Source organism: Leptodactylus fuscus, unplaced genomic scaffold (genome assembly GCF_031893055.1).
Source record: "Leptodactylus fuscus isolate aLepFus1 unplaced genomic scaffold, aLepFus1.hap2 HAP2_SCAFFOLD_416, whole genome shotgun sequence".
Classification (NCBI taxonomy): Eukaryota; Metazoa; Chordata; class Amphibia; order Anura; family Leptodactylidae; genus Leptodactylus; species Leptodactylus fuscus.
This window is the reverse complement of record NW_027440441.1, coordinates 73,997-100,493: the sequence shown is the minus strand read 5'-3', so window position 1 is coordinate 100,493 and position 26,497 is coordinate 73,997. Positions and strand designations below refer to the sequence as shown.

General features: G+C 42.7%; 1 protein-coding gene across 4 annotated transcripts; it reads left to right on the top strand.

The window, feature by feature from the left end:
- Positions 1-10,997: 10,997 nt before the first annotated feature.
- Positions 10,998-18,278, top strand: LOC142188314 (mothers against decapentaplegic homolog 6-like). 4 transcript variants are annotated; one of them, XR_012712817.1, is made up of 5 exons: positions 10,998-11,040; positions 11,113-11,591; positions 14,323-14,433; positions 14,702-16,341; positions 16,382-18,278. XR_012712817.1 is itself a non-coding variant. In XM_075261814.1 (4 exons), the coding sequence occupies exons 2-4, from the start codon at positions 11,171-11,173 to the stop codon at positions 15,235-15,237; spliced, it is 1,068 nt and encodes a 355-aa protein (XP_075117915.1). In that variant the 5' UTR covers positions 10,998-11,040; positions 11,113-11,170; the 3' UTR covers positions 15,238-18,278. The 4 variants fall into 4 exon arrangements, 1 of the variants encoding a protein (XP_075117915.1); XR_012712819.1 differs by having other exon boundaries at positions 14,702-17,141; positions 17,222-18,278; XR_012712818.1 differs by having other exon boundaries at positions 14,702-17,141; positions 17,182-18,278.
- Positions 18,279-26,497: the final 8,219 nt, after the last annotated feature.

Here is a 26,497-nt window from a genome sequence, read left to right as displayed (position 1 = left end):
TGCGCACACTATTCTGCTGGTGCAGTCACTGTGTACATACATTACATTACTTATCCTGTATTATACTCCAGAGTTGCGCTCACTTTTCTGCTGGTGCAGTCACTGTGTACATACATTACATTACTTATCCTGTATTATACTCCAGAGCTGCGCTCACTATTCTGCTGGTACAGTCACTGTGTACATACATTATATTACTTATCCTTTATTATACTCCAGAGCTGCGCTCACTATTCTGCTGGTGCAGTCACTGTGTACATACATTACATTACTTATCCTGTATTATACCCCAAAGCTGCGCTCACTATTCTGCTGGTGAAGTCACTGTGTACATACATTACTTATCCTGTATTATACTCCAGAGCTGCGCTCACTATTCTGCTGGTACAGTCACTGTGTACATATATTACATTACTTATCCTGTATTATACCCCAGAGCTGCGCTCACTATTCTGCTGGTACAGTCACTGTGTACATACATTACATTACTTATCCTGTATTATACTCCAGAGCTGCACTCACTATTCTGCTGGTGCAGTCACTGTGTACATACATTACATTACTTATCCTGTATTATACTCCAGAGCTGCACTCACTATTCTGCTGGTACAGTCACTGTGTACATACATTACATTACTTATCCTGTATTATACTCCAGAGCTGCACTCACTATTCTGCTGGTACAGTCACTGTATATACATTACATTACTTATCCTGTATTATACTCCAGAGCTGCGCTCACTATTCTGCTGGTACAGTCACTGTGTACATACATTACATTACTTATCCTGTATTATACTGCAGAGCTGCGCTTACTATTCTGCTGGTCACTGTGTACATACATTACATTACTTATCCTGTATTATACCCCAGAGCTGCGCTCACTATTCTGCTGGTACAGTCACTGTGTACATACATTACATTACTTATCCTGTATTATACTCCAGAGCTGCACTCACTATTCTGCTGGTGCAGTCACTGTGTGCATACATTACATTACTTATCCTGTATTATACTCCAGAGCTGCGCTCACTATTCTGCTGGTACAGTCACTGTGTACATACATTACATTACTTATCCTGTATTATACTCCAGAGCTGCGCTCACTATACTGCTGGTACAGTCACTGTGTACATACATTACATTACTTATCCTGTATTATACTCCAGAGCTGCGCTCACTATTCTGCTGGTACAGTCACTGTGTACATACATTACATTACTTATCCTGTATTATACTCCAGAGCTGCGCTCACTATTCTGCTGGTACAGTCACTGTGTACATACATTACATTACTTATCCTGTATTATACCCCAGAGCTGCGCTCACTATTCTGCTGGTGAAGTCACTGTGTACATACATTTCATTAATTATCCTGTATTATACTCCAGAGCTGCGCTCACTATTCTTATAGTACAGTCACTGTGTACATACATTACATTACTTATCCTGTATTATACCCCAAAGCTGCGCTCACTATTCTGCTGGTGAAGTCACTGTGTACATACATTACTTATCCTGTATTATACTCCAGAGCTGCGCTCACTATTCTGCTGGTACAGTCACTGTGTACATATATTACATTACTTATCCTGTATTATACCCCAGAGCTGCGCTCACTATTCTGCTGGTACAGTCACTGTGTACATACATTACATTACTTATCCTGTATTATACTCCAGAGCTGCGCTCACTATTCTGCTGGTACAGTCACTGTGTACATACATTACATTACTTATCCTGTATTATACTGCAGAGCTGCGCTCACTATTCTGCTGGTCACTGTGTACATACATTACATTATTTATCCTGTATTATACTCCAGAGCTGCGCTCAATATTCTGCTGGTACAGTCACTGTGTACATACATTACATTACTTATCCTGTATTATACTCCAGAGCTGCGCTCACTATTCTGCTGGTACAGTCACTGTGTACATACATTACATTACTTATCCTGTATTATACTCCAGAGCTGCGCTCACTATTCTGCTGGTGCAGTCACTGTGTACATACATTACATTACTTATCCTGTATTATACTCCAGAGCTGCGCTCACTATTCTGCTGGTGCAGTCACTGTGTACATACATTACATTACTTATCCTGTATTATACTCCAGAGCTGCGCTCACTATTCTGCTGGTACAGTCACTGTGTACATACATTACATTACTTATCCTGTATTATACTCAAGAGCTGCGCTCACTATTCTGCTGGTACAGTCACTGTGTACATACATTGCATTACTTATCCTGTATTATACTCCAGAGTTGCGCTCACTATTCTGCTGGTACAGTCACTGTGTACATACATTACATTACTGATCCTGTATTATACTCCAGAGCTGCGCTCACTATTCTGCTGGTGCAGTCACTGTATACATACATTACTTATCCTGTATTATACTCCAGAGCTGCGCTCACTATTCTGCTGGTACAGTCACTGTGTACATACATTACATTACTTATCCTGTATTATACTCCAGAGCTGCGCTCACTATTCTGCTGGTACAGTCACTGTGTACATACATTACATTACTGATCCTGTATTATACTCCAGAGCTGCGCTCACTATTCTGCTGGTGCAGTCACTGTATACATACATTACTTATCCTGTATTATACTCCAGAGCTGCACTCACTATTCTGCTGGTGCAGTCACTGTGTACATACATTACATTACTTATCCTGTATTATACCCCAGAGCTGCGCTCACTATTCTGCTGGTCACTGTGTACATACATTACATTACTTATCCTGTATTATACCCCAGAGCTGCGCTCACTATTCTGCTGGTCACTGTGTACATACATTACATTACTTATCCTGTATTATACCCCAGAGCTGCGCTCAATATTCTGCTGGTGCAGTCACTGTGTACATACATTACATTACTTATCCTGTATTATACCCCAGAGCTGCGCTCACTATTCTGCTGGTGCAGTCACTGTATACATACATTACATTACTTATCCTGTATTATACTGCAGATCTGCACTCACTATTCTGCTGGTACAGTCACTGTGTACATACATTACATTACTTATCCTGTATTATACTGCAGAGCTGCGCTTACTATTCTGCTGGTCACTGTGTAAATACATTACATTACTTATCCTGTATTATACTCCAGAGCTGCGCTCAATATTCTGCTGGTGCAGTCACTGTGTACATACATTACATTACTTATCCTGTATTATACCCCAGAGCTGCGCTCACTATTCTGCTGGTACAGTCATTGTGTACATACATTACATTACTTATCCTGTATTATACCCCAGAGCTGCACTCACTATTCTGCTGGTGCAGTCACTGTGTACATACATTACATTACTTATCATGTATTATACTTCAGAGCTGCACTCACTTTCCTGCTGGTACAGTCACTGTGTACATACATTACTTATCCTGTATTATACCCCAGAGCTGCGCTCACTATTCTGCTGGTACAGTCACTGTGTACATACATTACATTACTTATCCTGTATTATACTGCAGAGCTGCGCTTACTATTCTGCTGGTCACTGTGTAAATACATTACATTACTTATCCTGTATTATACTCCAGAGCTGCGCTCAATATTCTGCTGGTACAGTCACTGTGTACATACATTACATTACTTATCCTGTATTATACTCCAGAGCTGCGCTCACTATTCTGCTCGTGCAGTCACTGTATACATACATAACTTATCCTGTATTATACTCCAGAGCTGCGCTCACTATTCTGCTGGTACAGTCACTGTGTACATACATTACTTATCCTGTATTATACTCCAGAGCTGCGCTCACTATTCTGCTGGTACAGTCACTGTGTACATACATTACTTATCCTGTATTATACTCCAGAGCTGCGCTCACTATTCTTGCTGGTACAGTCACTGTGTACATACATTACATTACTTATCCTGTATTATACTCCAGAGCTGCGCTCACTATTCTGCTGGTGCAGTCACTGTGTACATACATTACATTACTTATCCTGTATTATACTCCAGAGCTGCGCTCACTATTCTGCTGGTGCAGTCACTGTGTACATACATTACATTACTTATCCTGTATTATACTCCAGAGCTGCGCTCACTATTCTGCTGGTGCAGTCACTGTGTACATACATTACATTACATATCCTGTATTATACCCCAGAGCTGTGCTCACTATTCTGCTGGTACAGTCACTGTGTACATACATTACATTACTTATCCTGTATTATACGCCAGAGTTGTGCTCACTATTCTGCTGGTACAGTCACTGTGTACATACATTACATTACTTATCCTGTATTATACTCCAGAGCTGCGCTCACTATTCTGCTGGTCACTGTATACATACATTACATTACTTATCCTGTATTATACTCCAGAGCTGCGCTCACTATTCTGCTGGTCACTGTGTACATACATTACATTACTTATCCTGTATTATACTCCAGAGCTGCGCTCACTATTCTGCTGGTACAGTCACTGTGTACATACATTACATTACTGATCCTGTATTATACTCCAGAGCTGCGCTCACTATTCTGCTGGTGCAGTCACTGTATACATACATTACTTATCCTGTATTATACTCCAGAGCTGCACTCACTATTCTGCTGGTGCAGTCACTGTGTACATACATTACATTACTTATCCTGTATTATACCCCAGAGCTGCGCTCACTATTCTGCTGGTCACTGTGTACATACATTACATTACTTATCCTGTATTATACCCCAGAGCTGCGCTCACTATTCTGCTGGTCACTGTGTACATACATTACATTACTTATCCTGTATTATACCCCAGAGCTGCGCTCAATATTCTGCTGGTGCAGTCACTGTGTACATACATTACATTACTTATCCTGTATTATACCCCAGAGCTGCACTCACTATTCTGCTGGTGCAGTCACTGTATACATACATTACATTACTTATCCTGTATTATACTGCAGAGCTGCACTCACTATTCTGCTGGTACAGTCACTGTGTACATACATTACATTACTTATCCTGTATTATACTGCAGAGCTGCGCTTACTATTCTGCTGGTCACTGTGTAAATACATTACATTACTTATCCTGTATTATACTCCAGAGCTGCGCTCAATATTCTGCTGGTGCAGTCACTGTGTACATACATTACATTACTTATCCTGTATTATACCCCAGAGCTGCGCTCACTATTCTGCTGGTACAGTCATTGTGTACATACATTACATTACTTATCCTGTATTATACCCCAGAGCTGCACTCACTATTCTGCTGGTGCAGTCACTGTGTACATACATTACATTACTTATCATGTATTATACTTCAGAGCTGCACTCACTTTCCTGCTGGTACAGTCACTGTGTACATACATTACTTATCCTGTATTATACCCCAGAGCTGCGCTCACTATTCTGCTGGTACAGTCACTGTGTACATACATTACATTACTTATCCTGTATTATACTCCAGAGCTGCGCTCACTATTCTGCTCGTGCAGTCACTGTATACATACATAACTTATCCTGTATTATACTCCAGAGCTGCGCTCACTATTCTGCTGGTACAGTCACTGTGTACATACATTACTTATCCTGTATTATACTCCAGAGCTGCGCTCACTATTCTGCTGGTACAGTCACTGTGTACATACATTACTTATCCTGTATTATACTCCAGAGCTGCGCTCACTATTCTTGCTGGTACAGTCACTGTGTACATACATTACATTACTTATCCTGTATTATACTCCAGAGCTGCGCTCACTATTCTGCTGGTGCAGTCACTGTGTACATACATTACATTACTTATCCTGTATTATACTCCAGAGCTGCGCTCACTATTCTGCTGGTGCAGTCACTGTGTACATACATTACATTACTTATCCTGTATTATACTCCAGAGCTGCGCTCACTATTCTGCTGGTGCAGTCACTGTGTACATACATTACATTACTTATCCTGTATTATACCCCAGAGCTGTGCTCACTATTCTGCTGGTACAGTCACTGTGTACATACATTACATTACTTATCCTGTATTATACTCCAGAGCTGCACTCACTATTCTGCTGGTGCAGTCACTGTGTACATACATTACATTACATATCCTGTATTATACTCCAGAGCTGTGCTCACTATTCTGCTGGTACAGTCACTGTGTACATACATTACTTATCCTGTATTATACTCCAGAGCTGCGCTCACTATTCTGCTGGTACAGTCACTGTGTACATACATTACTTATCCTGTATTATACTCCAGAGCTGCGCTCACTATTCTTGCTGGTACAGTCACTGTGAACATACATTACATTACTTATCCTGTATTATACTCCAGAGCTGCGCTCACTATTCTGCTGGTGCAGTCACTGTGTACATACATTACATTACTTATCCTGTATTATACTCCAGAGCTGCGCTCACTATTCTGCTGGTGCAGTCACTGTGTACATACATTACATTACTTATCCTGTATTATACTCCAGAGCTGCAGTCACTATTCTGCTGGTGCAGTCACTGTGTACATACATTACATTACTTATCCTGTATTATACCCCAGAGCTGTGCTCACTATTCTGCTGGTACAGTCACTGTGTACATACATTACATTACTTATCCTGTATTATACTCCAGAGCTGCACTCACTATTCTGCTGGTGCAGTCACTGTGTACATACATTACATTACATATCCTGTATTATACTCCAGAGCTGTGCTCACTATTCTGCTGGTACAGTCACTGTGTACATACATTACATTACTTATCCTGTATTATACTCCAGAGCTGCGCACACTATTCTGCTGGTGCAGTCACTGTGTACATACATTACATTACTTATCCTGTATTATACTCCAGAGTTGCGCTCACTTTTCTGCTGGTGCAGTCACTGTGTACATACATTACATTACTTATCCTGTATTATACTCCAGAGCTGCGCTCACTATTCTGCTGGTACAGTCACTGTGTACATACATTATATTACTTATCCTTTATTATACTCCAGAGCTGCGCTCACTATTCTGCTGGTGCAGTCACTGTGTACATACATTACTTATCCTTTATTATACTCCAGAGCTGTGCTCACTATTCTGCTGGTGCAGTCACTGTGTACATACATTACATTACTTATCCTGTATTATACTCCAGAGCTGCGCTCACTATTCTGCTGGTGCAGTCACTGTGTACATACATTACATTACTTATCTTGTATTATACTCCAGAGCTGCGCTCACTATTCTGCTGGTGCAGTCACTGTGTACATACATTACATTACTTATCCTGTATTATACTCCAGAGCTGCGCTCACTATTCTGCTGGTACAGTCACTGTGTACATATATTACATTACTTATCCTGTATTATACTCCAGAGCTGCACTCACTATTCTGTTGGTAGAGTCACTGTGTACATACATTACATTACTTATCCTGTATTATACTCCAGAGCTGCGCTCACTATTCTGCTGGTGCAGTCACTGTGTACATACATTACATTACTTATCTTGTATTATACTCCAGAGCTGCGCTCACTATTCTGCTGGTGCAGTCACTGTGTACATACATTACATTACTTATCCTGTATTATACTCCAGAGCTGCGCTCACTATTCTGCTGGTACAGTCACTGTGTACATACATTACATTACTTATCCTGTATTATACTGCAGAGCTGCGCTCACTATTCTGCTGGTACAGTCACTGTGTACATACATTACATTATTTATCCTGTATTATACTGCAGAGCTGCGCTCACTATTCTGCTGGTGCAGTCACTGTGTACATTCACTACATTACTTATCCTGTATTATACTGCAGAGCTGCGCTCACTATTCTGCTGGTACAGTCACTGTGTACATACACTACATTACTTATCCTGTATTATACTCCAGAGCTGTGCTCACTATTCTGCCGGTACAGTCACTGTGTACATACATTACATTACTTATCCTGTATTATACTCCAGAGGTGCGCTCATTATTCTGCTGGTGCAGTCACTGTGTACATACATTACATTACTTATCCTGTATTATACTCCAGAGCTGCGCTCACTATTCTGCTGGTACAGTCACTGTGTACATACATTACATTACTTATCCTGTATTATACTCCAGAGCTGCGCTCACTATTCTGCTGGTGCAGTCACTGTGTACATACATTACATTACTTATCCTGTATCATACTGCAGAGCTGCGCTCACTATTCTGCTGGTGCAGTCACTGTGTACATACATTACATTACTTATCCTGTATTATACTGCAGAGCTGCGCTCACTATTCTGCTGGTCACTGTGTACATACATTACATTATTTATCCTGTATTATACTCCAGAGCTGCGCTCACTATTCTGCTGGTACAGTCACTGTGTACATACATTACATTACTTATCCTGTATTATACCCCAGAGCTGCACTCACTATTCTGCTGGTACAGTCACTGTGTACATACATTACATTACTTATCCTGTATTATACTGCAGAGCTGCGCTCACGATTCTGCTGGTGCAGTCACTATGTACATACATTACATTACTTATCCTGTATTATACTCCAGAGCTGCGCTCACTATTCTGCTGGTGCAGTCACTGTGTACATACATTACATTACTTATCCTGTATTATACTGCAGAGCTGCGCTCACGATTCTGCTGGTGCAGTCACTATGTACATACATTACATTACTTATCCTGTATTATACTCCAGAGCTGAGCTCACTATTCTGCTGGTGCAGTCACTGTGTACATTCACTACATTACTTATCCTGTATTATACTCCAGAGCTGAGCTCACTATTCTGCTGGTGCAGTCACTGTGTACATACATTACATTACTTATCCTGTATTATACCCCAGGGCTGCGCTCACTATTCTGCTGGTACAGTCACTGTGTACATACATTACATTACTTATCCTGTATTATACTCCAGAGCTGCGCTCACTATTCTGCTGGTACAGTCACTGTGTACATACATTACATTACTTATCCTGTATTATACTGCAGAGCTGCGCTCACTATTCTGCTGGTGCAGTCACTGTGTACATACATTACATTACTTATCCTGTATTATACCCCAGAGCTGCACTCACTATTCTGCTGGTACAGTCACTGTGTACATACATTACATTACTTATACTGTATTATACTCCAGAGCTGCGCTCACTATTCTGCTGGTGCAGTCACTGTGTACATACATTACATTACTTATCCTGTATTATACTCCAGAGCTGCGCTCACTATTCTGCTGGTGCAGTCACTGTGTACATACATTACATTACTTATCCTGTATTATACCCCAGAGCTGCGCTCACTATTCTGCTGGTACAGTCACTGTGTACATACATTACATTACTTATCCTGTACTATACTCCAGAGCTGCGCTCACTATTCTGCTGGTGCAGTCACTGTGTACATACATTACATTACTTATCCTGTATTATACTCCAGAGCTGCGCTCACTATTCTGCTGGTGCAGTCACTGTGTACATACATTACATTACTTATCCTGTATTATACTCCAGAGCTGCGCTCACTATTCTGCTGGTGCAGTCACTGTGTACATACATTACATTACTTATCCTGTATTATACTCCAGAGCTGCGCTCACTATTCTGCTGGTACAGTCACTGTGTACATACATTACATTACTTATCCTGTATTATACTCCAGAGCTGCGCTCACTATTCTGCCGGTGCAGTCACTGTGTACATACATTACATTACTTATCCTGTATTATACTCCAGAGCTGCGCTCACTATTCTGCTGGTACAGTCACTGTGTACATACATTACATTACTTATCCTGTATTATACCCCAGAGCTGCGCTCACTATTCTGCTGGTACAGTCACTGTGTACATACATTACATTACTTATCCTGTATTATACTCCAGAGCTGCGCTCACTATTCTGCTGGTGCAGTCACTGTGTACATACATTACATTACTTATCCTGTATTATACTCCAGAGCTGCGCTCACTATTCTGCTGGTACAGTCACTGTGTACATACATTACATTACTTATCCTGTATTATACTCCAGAGCTGCGCTCACTATTCTGCTGGTACAGTCACTGTGTACATACATTACATTACTTATCCTGTATTATACTCCAGAGCTGCGCTCACTATTCTGCTGGTGCAGTCACTGTGTACATACATTACATTACTTATCCTGTATTATACCCCAGAGCTGCGCTCACTATTCTGCTGGTACAGTCACTGTGTACATACATTACATTACTTATCCTGTATTATACTCCAGAGCTGCGCTCACTATTCTGCTGGTGCAGTCACTGTGTACATACATTACATTACTTATCCTGTATTATACCCCAGAGCTGCGCTCACTATTCTGCCGGTGCAGTCACTGTGTACATACATTACATTACTTATCCTGTATTATACCCCAGAGCTGCGCTCACTATTCTGCTGGTACAGTTACTGTGTACATACATTACATTACTTATCCTGTATTATACTCCAGAGCTGCGCTCACTATTCTGCTGGTACAGTCACTGTGTACATACATTACATTACTTATCCTGTATTATACTCCAGAGCTGCGCTCACTATTCTGCTGGTGCAGTCACTGTGTACATTACATTACTTATCCTGTATTATACTCCAGAGCTGCGCTCACTATTCTGCCGGTGCAGTCACTGTGTACATACATTACATTACTTATCCTGTATTATACTCCAGAGCTGCGCTCACTATTCTGCTGGTGCAGTCACTGTGTACATTACATTACTTATCCTGTATTATACTCCAGAGCTGCGCTCACTATTCTGCCGGTGCAGTCACTGAGTACATACATTACATTACTTATCCTGTATTATACTCCAGAGCTGCGCTCACTATTCTGCTGGTCACTGTGTACATTACATTACTTATCCTGTACTTCCTCAGTGACTCAGTGTGATTGTAGCTCTGGAGGTCTCTGTAGTGATGTCCTATGTACAGGGTAGTAGAGCTTAGCTAAGGGCGGCGCCCCCTGCTGGCCGTATTATGTAACGTGTCCCCGTCTCTCTCTCGTCTGCAGGATGATGGCAGAACTCCGCCTACAGACCATCTGACTAAGCCGGTGAGTCTCTTGTGCCTTGTGATTGGATGAGGTTGGGCCGTCTGCTCTCTGACACTGGTTCCTCTCTTGCAGCCGGTTCTCTTGGCCCGCCTTTGGCGCGCGGGTCCTGCAGAGCGATCGCCTCCATCTTATGTTCCGCTCTCGACGTTCTTTCTTGGTGAGGCATCTTTGGAAGCAGCGCTGTACAACCACCAGCCGGGGTCAGGGGGAAGGGGCGCCCTCCAACCCCGAGGACCTCCACAATGCCCTGCGCCCGGCAGTCCACCAACTCTTTAAGAAGCTGAAAGATGAGCAGCTGTGGCAGTTGTTGCAGGCGGTGGAGGGGCGGGGGCGCTGGGATGGCGGGTGCATCTTGTTACCCTGGGAAGTTCGTGCTGGAAAACAGGCGCTGCCGCCTCAGGTGCTGGTCTGCAGGTTATACCGATGGCCGGACCTCCGCACCAGCACCGAGCTCAAGAGCCTGAGCCAATGCCAGAACTTCTGGAGGAGGAGCGGAGACGGCACCTCAGTCTGCTGCACCCCTTACCACTACAGCCGGCTGGCAACACCAGGTATCATGGGGGGCAATAAGGGTGGTGTAATGGGAGGGGGAGCGGGAGATAACGGGAGAGAGGGGAGGGACGGAGGATAACGGGAGAGGGGAGGGACGGAGGATAACAAGAGAGGGGAGGGACGGAGGATAACAGGAGAGGGGAGGGACGGGGGATAACAGGAGAGGGGAGGGACGGAGGATAACGGGAGATGGGAGGGACAGAGGATAACGGGAGAGGGGAGGGACGGAGGATAACGGGAGAGGGGAGGGACGGAGGATAACGGGAGAGGGGAGGGACGGAGGATAACGGGAGAGAGGGGAGGGACGGAGGATAACGGGAGAGGGGAGGGACGGAGGATAACGGGAGAGGGGAGGGACGGAGGATAACGGGAGAGGGGAGGGACAGAGGATAACGGGAGAGGGGAGGGACGGAGGATAACGGGAGAGGGGAGGGACGGAGGATAACGGGAGAGGGGAGGGACGGAGGATAACGGGAGAGAGGAGGGACGGAGGATAACGGGAGAGAGGAGGGACGGAGGATAACAAGAGAGGGGAGGGACGGAGGATAACAGGAGAGGGGAGGGACGGGGGATAACAGGAGAGGGGAGGGACGGAGGATAACGGGAGATGGGAGGGACGGAGGATAACGGGAGAGGGGAGGGACGGAGGATAACGGGAGAGGGGAGGGACGGAGGATACAGGAGAGGGGAGGGACAGAGGATAACGGGAGATGGGAGGGGGAGCGGGAGATAACGGGAGAGGGGAGGGACGGAGGATAACGGGAGAGGGGAGGGACGGAGGATAACGGGAGAGGGGAGGGACGGAGGATAACGGGAGAGAGGAGGGACGTAGGATAGCGGGAGAGAGGAGGGACGGAGGATAACAAGAGAGGGGAGGGACGGAGGATAACAGGAGAGGGGAGGGACGGGGGATAACAGGAGAGGGGAGGGACGGAGGATAACGGGAGAGAGGGGAGGGACGGAGGATAACGGGAGAGGGGAGGGACGGAGGATAACGGGAGAGGGGAGGGACGGAGGATAACGGGAGAGGGGAGGGACGGAGGATAACGGGAGAGAGGAGGGACGGAGGATAACAAGAGAGGGGAGGGACGGAGGATAACAGGAGAGGGGAGGGACGGGGGATAACAGGAGAGGGGAGGGACGGAGGATAACGGGAGAGAGGGGAGGGACGGAGGATAACGGGAGAGGGGAGGGACGGAGGATAACGGGAGAGGGGAGGGACGGAGGATAACGGGAGAGAGGAGGGACGGAGGATAACAGGAGAGGGGAGGGACGGAGGATAACAGGAGAGGGGAGGGACGGGGGATAACAGGAGAGGGGAGGGACGGAGGATAACGGGAGAGAGGGGAGGGACGGAGGATAACGGGAGAGGGGAGGGACGGAGGATAACGGGAGAGGGGAGGGACGGAGGATAACGGGCGAGGGGAGGGACAGAGGATAACGAGAGAGAGGGGAGGGACGGAGGATAACGGGAGAGGGGAGGGACGGAGGATAACGGGAGAGGGGAGGGACGGAGGATAACGGGAGAGGGGAGGGACGGAGTATAACTGGAGAGGGGAGGGACGGAGGATAACGGGAGAGGGGAGGGACGGAGGATAACGAGAGAGAGGGGAGGGACGGAGGATAACGGGAGAGGGGAGGGACGGAGGATAACGGGCGAGGGGAGGGACGGAGGATAACGAGAGAGAGGGGAGGGACGGAGGATAACGGGAGAGGGGAGGGACGGAGGATAACGGGAGAGGGGAGGGACGGAGGATAACGGGAGAGGGGAGGGACAGAGGATAACGGGAGAGGGGAGGGACGGAGGATAACGAGAGAGAGGGGAGGGACGGAGGATAACGGGAGATGGGAGGGACGGAATATAACGGGAGAGGGGAGGGACGGAGGATAACAGGAGAGGGGAGGGACGGAGGATAACAAGAGAGGGGAGGGACGGAGGATAAGAGAGGGGAGGGACGGAGGATAACGGGAGAGGGGAGGGACGGAGGATAATGGGCGAGGGGAGGGACAGAGGATAACGAGAGAGAGGGGAGGGACGGAGGATAACGGGAGAGGGGAGGGACGGAGGATAACGGGAGAGGGGAGGGACGGAGGATAACGGGAGAGGGGAGGGACGGAGGATAACGAGAGAGAGGGGAGGACGGAGGATAACGGGAGAGGGGAGGGATGGAGGATAACGGGAGAGGGGAGGGACGGAGTATAACTGGAGAGGGGAGGGACGGAGGATAACGGGAGAGGGGAGGGACGGAGGATAACAAGAGAGGGGAGGGACGGAGGATAAGAGAGGGGAGGGACGGAGGATAACGGGAGAGGGGAGGGACGGAGGATAACGGGAGAGGGGAGGGACGGAGGATAACAAGAGAAGGGAGGGACGGAGGATAACGGGAGATGGGAGGGACAGAGTATAACTGGAGAGGGGAGGGACGGAGGATAACAGGAGAGGGGAGGGACGGAGGATAACAAGAGAGGGGAGGGACGGAGGATAACGGGAGAGGGGAGGGACGGAGTATAACTGGAGAGGGGAGGGACGGAGGATAATGGGAGAGGGGAGGACGGAGGATAACGAGAGAGAGGAGGGACGGAGGATAATGGGAGAGAGGCTGGAGGATAACAGAAGACAGAGAATAATGGCGCTAGGGTACAGAGGATTTTGGGAGCGGGGGTCAGAGGGTACTTGGAAAATTCTGGTCACCCCTTCATTAATGGTTCTTCCTTTCGTCCCATGAGCAGAGGCGGCCATCTCCTCCGGGTACAAGGTGAGAGAAGTCGCCCGCCCGGTCCTGAGTAACACAGCGCTCACAGAGCAGGAGTCCAGTCTCTGTAATGTGCGAGGATTACACGGTAAGGACACGTGCAGGGAAGTGGCATGTATGTTACATCTATACGTGTGGTCCATGGAGGGGAATGCTGAGCCCCAGAGCTTACACTCTAGCTCCACTCACTGCATATTGTCTTAGGAGCTTACAATCTAGTAGCAGGGTTCAGAGTACAAGTTATGTCCAGGATCACTTCAGTTCTCTGTCATGTAGCAGTTCCAGGGGTGCGGGGCCCCCAGATGTGGGTTTTGGGGTGCAGCACATGAGCCTGATGTTTGTTCTGGTTGTTGCAGACACCACTCTGTCCAGAGGCTCCATCCGTGACGGTCACTGGTGTAAGCTGGCGTACTGGGAGCACCGCACACGAGTGGGGCGCCTCTACAGCGTCACCGAACCCTCCGTCCACATCTTCTATGACTTGCCCAAGGCCAGCGGATTCTGCCTGGGGTTCCTGGGCTCCGAGCCTCGAAATGACATGGTGAGACGGACCCGGAAGAAGATCGGTCAGGGCCTGGTCCTGAGCCACCAGCAGGGGGAGGTGTGGGTGTATAACCAAAGTGAGCACCCCATTTTCATCAACTCGCCCACCCTGGCCACTATCAACACCCGGGGGCAAACGGTGCACAAGGTTCTGCCCGGATACTCCATCAAAGTGTTTGATGCTGACAGAGCAGCTGATTTATCGGAGCACTCTGAGGTGGGCAACGGCCCTTGTGACCTACACAGTGTCCGCATCAGCTTTGCCAAAGGTTGGGGTACTTGCTATTCCCGACAATTCATTACTTCCTGTCCCTGCTGGCTGGAGATTCTGCTCAGCACCCCCAAATGAGGGGATCCCCAAATATTGCCAGTGCTTCACGCAGAATGGTTGGGGGTCCATTACTGATGACATCTATACACTGCAGCACCTACGTGACCAAGTACTCCATCACCCTGTCATCTGCTCAGATCAAGCTCCATCATCAGACACATGGATCCAGCACAAGCTCCATCAGGCACAAGGATCTAACACAAGCTCCATCATCAGGCACAAGGATCCAGAACAAGCTCCATCATCAGGCACAAGGATCCAGAACAAGCTCCATCAGATACAAAGATCTAACACAAGCTCCATCATCAGGCACAAGGATCCAGAACAAGTTCCATCAGGCACAAGGATCCAGCCTGAGCTTCTTCATCAGGCACAAGGATCTAACACAAGCTCCATCATTAGACACAAAGAACCAGCCTGAGCTCCATCATCAGACACAAGGATCCAGCCCAAGGTCCATCAGATACAAAGATCTAACACAAGCTCCATCACCAGACACAAGGATCCAGCTCAACTTCCATCATCAGACACAAAGCTGTAACTCAAGCTCCATCATCAGGCACAAGGATTCAGCACCAGCTCCATCATCATTAAGCATGAGCAGTCATTGGGCAGGCATCTGATATCTGGCACCACCTATGGGGAGGTCATAATTCACCAGAGATCCTCTGATCTGGTGAAACACGACTGATCTGTCCTATAGTCTCCATCCCGCACAGTACGTAGAGCTGTGTGCAGGCTGTTATGTGGACTGTCCAGCAGGTGGAGCTGTGTGCAGGATGTTATGTGGACTGTCCAGCAGGTGGAGCTGTGTGCAGGATGTTATGTGGACTGTCCAGCAGGTGGAGCTGTGTGCAGGATGTTATGTGGACTGTCCAGCAGGTGGAGCTGTGTGCGGGATGTTATGTGGACTGTCCAGCAGGTGGCGCTGTGTGCGAGATGTTATGTGGACTGTCCAGCAGGTGGAGCTGTGTGCGGGATGTTATGTGGACTGTCCAGCAGGTGACGCTGTGTGCGAGATGTTATGTGGACTGTCCAGCAGGTGGAGCTGTGTGCGGGATGTTATGTGGACTGTCCAGCAGGTGGAGCTGTGTGCGGGATGTTATGTGGACTGTCCAGCAGGTGGCACTGTGTGCGAGATGTTATGTGGACTGTCCAGCAGGTGGAGCTGTGTGCAGGCTGTTATGTGGACTGTCCAGCAGGTCGCGCTGTGTGCGGGATGTTATATGGACTGTCCAGCAGGTGGAGCTGTGTGCAGGATGTTATGTGGACTGTCCAGCAGGTTGAGCTGTGTGCGGGATGTGATGTGGACTGTCCAGCAGGTGGAGCTGTGTGCAGGATGTAATGTGGACTGTCCAGCAGGTGGAGCTGTGTGTGGGATGTTATGTGGACTGTCCAGCAGGTGGAGCTGTGTGCAGGATGTGATGTGGACTGTCCAGCAGGTGGAGCTGTGTGCGGGATGTTATGTGGACTGTCCAGCAGGTGGAGCTGTGTGTGGGATGTTATGTGGACTGTCCAGCAGGTGGCGCTGTGTGCGGGATGTTATGTGGACTGTCCAGCAGGTGGGGCTGTGTGCGGTATGTTATGTGGACTGTCCAGCAGGTCGCGCTGTGTGCGGGATGTTATGTGGACTGTCCAGCAGGTGGCACTGTGTGCAGGATGTTATGTAGACTGTCCAGCAGGTGGCACTGTGTGTGGGATGTTACGTGGACTGTCCTGCAGGTGGCGCTGTGTGTGGGATGTTACGTGGACTGTCCAGCAGGTGGCCCTGTGTGTGGGATGTTATGTGGACTGTCCAGCAGGTGGAGCTGTGTGCAGGATATTATGTAGATTGTGCAGCAGGTGGAGCTGTGTGCAGGATATTATGTAGATTGTCCAGCAGGTGGAGCTGTGTGCAGGATGTTATGTGGACTGTCCAGCAGGTGGAGCTGTGTGCAGGATATTATGTAGATTGTCCAGCAGGTGGTGCTGTGTGCGGGATGTTATGTGGACTGTCTTGCAGGTGGAGCTGTGTGTGGGATGTTATGTGGACTGTCCAGCAGGTGGCGCTGTGTGCGGGATGTTATGTGGACTGTCCAGCAGGTGGCGCTGTGTGCAGGATGTTATGTGGACTGTCCAGCAGGTGGCGCTGTGTGCAGGATGTTATGTGGACTGTCCAGCAGGTGGCGCTGTGTGCGGGATGTTATGTGGACTGTCTTGCAGGTGGAGCTGTGTGTGGGATGTTATGTAGACTGTCCAGCAGGTGGCGCTGTGTGCGGGATGTTATGTGGACTGTCCTGCAGGTGGTGCTGTGTGCGGGATGTTATGTGGACTGTCCTGCAGGTGGCGCTGTGTGCGGGATGTTATGTGGACTGTCCAGCAGGTGGCGCTGTGTGCAGATATTATAATCTCTGTATATCACATCCATTATGCACCTGATTTCTTACTATTATTTATATATATGTTTAAAAGGCTGAATATGGAATATATTTGTCTTTTACAGGGGGAGGGGTATGATGATTGCTATGTATATGTTACATTGTACATGTGGGAGGGGCATTATGGTGCTTATTGCTAGGTATATGGTATATTATACATGTGGGAGGGGCATTATAGTGCTTATTGCTAGGTATATGGTGTATTAAACATGTGGGAGGGGCATTATAGTGCTTATTGCTAGGTATATGGTATATTATACATGTGGGAGGGGCATTATAGTGCTTATTGCTAGGTATATGGTATATTATACATGTGGGAGGGGCATTATAGTGCTTATTACTAGGCATATTGTATATTATACATGTGGGAGGGGCATTATAGTGCTTATTGCTAGGTATATGGTATATTATACATGTGGGAGGGGCATTATAGTGCTTATTACTAGGCATATTGTATATTATACATGTGGGAGGGGCATTATAGTGCTTATTGCTAGGCATATTGTATATTATACATGTGGGAGGGGCATTATGGTGCTTATTGCAAGGTATATGGTATATTATACATGTGGAAGGGGCATGACATGGCATATTGTACACTTGGATTATTAATATAATAAAATATTAGTTATTTCTGTCTGATATCTTGTTCCTGTATTCGCCAAATATAAGCCGAGGTCTGAGCATCGAAGCTAAACATATAATGACCATGTGATGAACAGAGGGGACAGCACGGAGGACAAGAGGGGAACGAAGGGGGCAAAACGAAACACCTCAGTAATGGCCCTGTATATGCAGAAGCAAATAATAGAGATTACACAGATATATCAGTATATGACCTATAGATGTATATTACACATATATATATCAGTACACATATCAGTATATGACCTATAGATGTATATTACACATATATATCAGTACACATATCAGTATATGACCTATAGATGTATATTACACATATATATCAGTACACATATCAGTATATGACCTATAGATGTATATTACACATATATATCAGTACACATATCAGTATATGACCTATAGATGTATATTACACATATATATCAGTACACATATCAGTATATGAGCTATAGATGTATATTACACATAAATATCAGTACACATATCAGTATATGAGCTATAGATGTATATTACACATAAATATCAGTACACATATCAGTATATGACCTATAGATGTAAATTACACATATAGATCAGTACACATATCAGTATATGAGCTATAGATGTATATTACACAAGTATATCAGCAGTACACATATCAGTATATGACCTATAGATGTATATTACACATATAGATCAGTACACATATCAGTATATGACGTATAGATGTATATTACACATATATATCAGTACACATATCAGTATATGACCTATAGATGTATATTACACATATATATCAGTACACATATCAGTATATGACCTATAGATGTATATTACACATACAGATCAGTACACATATCAGTATATGACCTATAGATGTATATTACACATATATGTCAGTACACATATCAGTATATTAGCTGTAGATGTATATTACACATATAGATCAGTACACATATCAGTATATTACCTATAGATGTATATTACACATATATATCAGTACACATATCAGTATATGACCTATAGATGTATATTACATATATATATATCAGTACACATATCAGTATATGACCTATAGATGTATATTACACATATATATCAGTACACATATCAGTATATGACCTATAGATGTATATTACACATATATATCAGTACACATATTAGTATATGACCTATAGATGTATATTACACATATATATCAGTACACATATCAGTATATAACCTATAGATGTATATTACACATATATATCAGTACACATATCAGTATATGACCTATAGATGTATATTACACATATATATCAGTACACATATCAGTTTATGACCTATAGATGTATATTACACATATATATCAGTACACATATCAGTATATGACCTATAGATGTATATTACACATATATATCAGTACACATATCAGTATATAACCTATAGATGTATATTACACATATATATCAGTACACATATCAGTATATGACCTATAGATGTATATTACACATATATATCAGTACACATATCAGTATATGACCTATAGATGTATATTACACATATATATCAGTACACATATCAGTATATGACCTATAGATGTATATTACAAATATATGTCAGTACACATATCAGTATATGACCTATAGATGTATATTACACATATATATCAGTACACATATCAGTATATGACCTATGGATGTATATTACACATATATATCAGTACACATATCAGTATATGACCTATAGATGTATATTACACATATATATCAGTACACATATCAGTATATTAGCTATAGATGTATATTACACATATAGATCAGTACACATATCAGTATATGACCTATAGATGTATATTACACATATATATCAGTACACATATCAGTATATGACCTATAGATGTATATTACACATATATATCAGTACACATATCAGTATATGACCTATAGATGTATATTACACATATATACATCAGTACACATATCAGTATATGACCTATAGATGTATATTACACATATATACATCAGTACACATATCAGTATATGACCTATAGATGTATATTACATATATATATATATATATCAGTACACATATCAGTATATGACCTATAGATGTATATTACACATATATGTCAGTACACATATCAGTATATGACCTATAGATGTATATTACACATATATATCAGTACACATATCAGTATATGACCTATAGATGTATATTACACACATATATATATATATATATATATATATATATATATATCAGTACACATATCAGTATATGAGCTATAGATGTATATTACACATATATATCAGTACACATATCAGTATATGAGCTATAGATGTATTTTACACAAGTATATCAGTACACATATCAGTATATGACCTATAGATGTATATTACACATATATATCAGTACACATATCAGTATATGACCTATAGATGTATATTACACATATATATCAGTACACATATCAGTATATGACCTATAGATGTAAATTACACATATAGATCAGTACACATATCAGTATATGACCTATAGATGTATAGTACACATATATATCAGTACACATATCAGTATATGACCTATAGATGTATATTACACATATATATCAGTACACATATCAGTATATGACCTATAGATGTATATTACACATATATATCAGTACACATATCAGTATATGACCTATAGATGTATATTACACATATATATCAGTACACATATCAGTATATGACCTATAGATGTATATTACACATATAGATCAGAACACATATCAGTATATTAGCTATAGATGTATATTACATATATATATCAGTACACATATCAGTATATGACCTATAGATTTATATTACACATATATTTCAGTACACATATCAGTATATGACCTATAGATGTATATTACACATATATATCAGTACACATATCAGTATATGACCTATAGATGTATATTACACATATATATCAGTACACATATTAGTATATGACCTATAGATGTATATTACACATATATATCAGTACACATATCAGTATATGACCTATAGATGTATATTACATATATATATATATATCAGTACACATATCAGTATATGACCTATAGATGTATATTACATATATATCAGTACACATATCAGTATATTAGCTATAGATGTATATTACACATATATATCAGTACACATATCAGTATATTAGCTATAGATGTATATTACACATATATATCAGTACACATATCAGTATATGACCTATAGATGTATATTACACATATATATCAGTACACATATCAGTATATGACCTATAGATGTATATTACACACACACACATATATATATATATATATATATATATATATATATATATATATATATATCAGTACACATATCAGTATATGAGCTATAGATGTATATTACACATATATATCAGTACACATATCAGTATATGAGCTATAGATGTATTTTACACAAGTATATCAGTACACATATCAGTATATGACCTATAGATGTATATTACACATATATATCAGTACACATATCAGTATATGACCTATAGATGTATATTACACATATATATCAGTACACATATCAGTATATGACCTATAGATGTAAATTACACATATAGATCAGTACACATATCAGTATATGACCTATAGATGTATATTACACATATATATCAGTACACATATCAGTATATGACCTATAGATGTATATTACACATATATATCAGTACACATATCAGTATATGACCTATAGATGTATATTACACATATATATCAATACACATATCAGTATATGACCTATAGATGTATATTACACATATAGATCAGAACACATATCAGTATATTAGCTATAGATGTATATTACATATATATATCAGTACACATATCAGTATATGACCTATAGATTTATATTACACATATATTTCAGTACACATATCAGTATATGACCTATAGATGTATATTACACATATATATCAGTACACATATCAGTATATGACCTATAGATGTATATTACACATATATATCAGTACACATATTAGTATATGACCTATAGATGTATATTACACATATATATCAGTACACATATCAGTATATGACCTATAGATGTATATTACATATATATATATATATATCAGTACACATATCAGTATATGACCTATAGATGTATATTACACATATATATCAGTACACATATCAGTATATTAGCTATAGATGTATATTACACATATATATCAGTACACATATCAGTATATTAGCTATAGATGTATATTACACATATATATCAGTACACATATCAGTATATGACCTATAGATGTATATTACACATATATATCAGTACACATATCAGTATATGACCTATAGATGTATATTACACATATATATATCAGTACACATATCAGTATATAACCTATAGATGTATATTACACATATATACATCAGTACACATATCAGTATATGTCCTATAGATGTATATTACACATATATATCAGTACACATATTAGTATATGACCTATAGATGCATATTACATATATATATCAGTACACATATCAGTATATGACCTATAGATGTATATTACACATATATCAGTACACATATCAGTATATGACCTATGGATGTATATTACACATATATATCAGTACACATATCAGTATATGACCTATAGATGTATATTACACATATATATCAGTACACATATCAGTATATGACCTATAGATGTATATTACACATATATATCAGTACACATATCAGTTTATGACCTATAGATGTATATTACACATATATATCAGTACACATATCAGTATATGACCTATAGATGTATATTACACATATATATCAGTACACATATCAGTTTATGACCTATAGATGTATATTACACATATATATCAGTACACATATCAGTATATGACCTATAGATGTATATTACACATATATACCAGTACACATATCAGTATATGACCTATAGATGTATATTACACATATATATCAGTACACATATCAGTATATTACCTATAGATGTATATTACACATATATATCAGTACACATATCAGTATATGACCTATAGATGTATATTACACATATATCAGTACACATATCAGTATATGACCTATAGATGTATATTACACATATATATCAGTACACATATCAGTATATGACCTATAGATGTATATTACACATATATACCAGTACAGATATCAGTATATGACCTATAGATGTATATTACACATATATATCAGTACACATATCAGTATATAACCTATAGATGTATATTACACATATATATCAGTACACATATCAGTATATGACCTATAGATGTATATTACACATATATATCATTACACATATCAGTATATGACCTATAGATGTATATTACACATATATATCAGTACACATATCAGTTTATGACCTATAGATGTATATTACACATATATATCAGTACACATATCAGTATATGACCTATAGATGTATATTACACATATATACCAGTACACATATCAGTATATGACCTATAGATGTATATTACACATATATATCAGTACACATATCAGTATATGACCTATAGATGTATATTACACATATATATCAGTACACATATCAGTATATGACCTATAGATGTATATTACACATATATATCAGTACACATATCAGTATATTAGCTATAGATGTATATTACATATATATATATCAGTACACATATCAGTATATGACCTATAGATTTATATTACACATATATTTCAGTACACATATCAGTATATGACCTATAGATGTATATTACACATATATATCAGTACACATATCAGTATATGACCTATAGATGTATATTACACATATATATCAGTACACATATTAGTATATGACCTATAGATGTATATTACACATATATATCAGTACACATATCAGTATATGACCTATAGATGTATATTACATATATATATATCAGTACACATATCAGTATATGACCTATAGATGTATATTACATATATATCAGTACACATATCAGTATATTAGCTATAGATGTATATTACACATATATATCAGCTCATTCTGGGAGACCTGGCACCACATGGGCACAAAGCCCAAGAAAAACTCTCTCCACATCCAAAATGGCAATATCTGGCTCAACTACTTCAGAGTTCTCTACAAAAACATCCCAGAAGAAGAACTAACTCCAGAACAGCAACAGATAATCACCAAACTGAGGGACATGGAGAAAGTCATCAAAGACTTCCAGAACCCTCTGGACTCACCAATCACCATAAAAGATATACAGGAAAGAATTGTCCTGCTGAAAGGCAAAAAGGCCAGTGGCCCTGACGGCATCCTACCAGAGATGATCAAATACAGCCCTCCAGCAATACACGCGGCACTGGCAAAGCTATTCACCCTCGTGCTCAATGCTGGACACTTCCCCGAAGACTGGAACAAAGGCCTCATAACCCCCATCTACAAGAATGGGGACCAATATGACCCCAACAACTACAGAGGGATCTGCGTCAGCAGCACATAGCTGGGGAAACTGTTCAACAGCATCATCAATAACAGAATCCTCACCTTCCTCACACAACACGGGGTCCTCAGCAAGAGCCAAGCAGAGTTCATGCCAAACCACCGCACCACAGACCATATCTACACCCTGCACAGCCTCATCAAGACGCACGTCCACAACACCAGAAGAGGCAAGATATTCGCCTGCTTCGTAGACTTTAAGAAGGCGTTTGATTCAGTATGGCACCCAGGCCTACTTCTAAAACTCCTAGAGAGTGGAATAGGAGGAAGAACGTACGACGTCATCAAGAGCTCCTACACCGGAAACCAGTGCAGTGTGAAGGTGAATGGGAAAAGGACAACATACTTCCAACAGGCCCGAGGGGTCAGACAAGGCTGTAGCCTGAGCCCAACGCTCTTCAACATCTATATCAATGAACTGGCTACAGCCCTGGAGGCCTCACCAACCCCAGGCCTCACCCTGAACAATCGAGAGGTGAAGTTCCTGCTATACGCCGATGACCTCCTACTCCTGGCCCCCACCGAGAAAGACCTCCAAGAAAGCCTGTCAGTGCTGGAAAAATTCAGCACCACATGGGCCCTACCCATCAACCAGAAGAAGACCAAAGTCATGGTATTCCAGAAGAAGGGCCACAATAAAGCCTCCACCACCCCACAATTCACACTGAACGGCTCCACACTGGAGAAAACCAACAGCTACACCTACCTGGGGCTGGAGCTCAGCCAATCAGGAAGCTTCAAAGCAGCAATAGAAACCCTGAAAGCAAAAGCCTGCAGAACCTTCTACGCCATCAGAAGACAACTGTACCACCTCAAACCACCGGTGAGGGTCTGGATGAAGATATTTGACGCTGTCATCTCCCCGATCCTTCTCTATGGCAGTGAGGTTTGGGGCCCAGCCACCTACCCAGACCAGTCAAGGTGGGATTCCAGCCCAACAGAGAACTTCCACCTGGAGTTCTGCAAATACCTGCTACATGTCCATCGCAACACCACCAACATAGCCTGCAGGGCAGAGCTAGGCAGACTCCCCCTATGGCTCACCATACAGAAGAGGGCGCTAGCTTTCCAGGCACACATCCAGGGGAGCAAGCCTGACTCCTACCACCACCAAGCATGGCTAAGCCACCTGAGCAAACCAGACATTCAACAACCAAACAGCAGCCAACCACCAAACCAAAAACACCAACAGATGATAACCAAGGCCGAAATAAAGGCGACCGCAGAGGCAAACAGAGAGCGGTACATTGAAGAATGGAGAAACGAAATAAATAACTCCAAGAAACTCACCAATGTGTACCAATCCCTACAAAGGGACTACACCATGGCCACCTACCTGGAGAGAATACGCCACCCCAAGCACAGACAGACCCTGAGCCGGTACAGACTGAGCGCCCACAACCTAGAGATAGAGACGGGGCGATACAGACAGACGTACAAGCCACGGGAGAAGAGACTGTGCCAGCACTGTGACCAGGGGATCCTAGAAGACGAGACCCACTTCCTGCTACACTGCACCAAATACTCAGATATGAGGGCCGTCTACTACCAAAGACTCTCTGCCCACATCCCAGACTGGGAGAAGAGGAAACTCTACATCCTACTGGGAGAAGAAGAGGCCACTGTGGAGATCGCTGCCCAATACGTGTCCAGCTGTCACCAAACCAGAGGAAGATGAGACTCCACGGACTGTTATATTTATCCCAATACAACCCACCCACCCCCACCCACCCCCACCCCCACCTCCCCATATAGCAGTCACC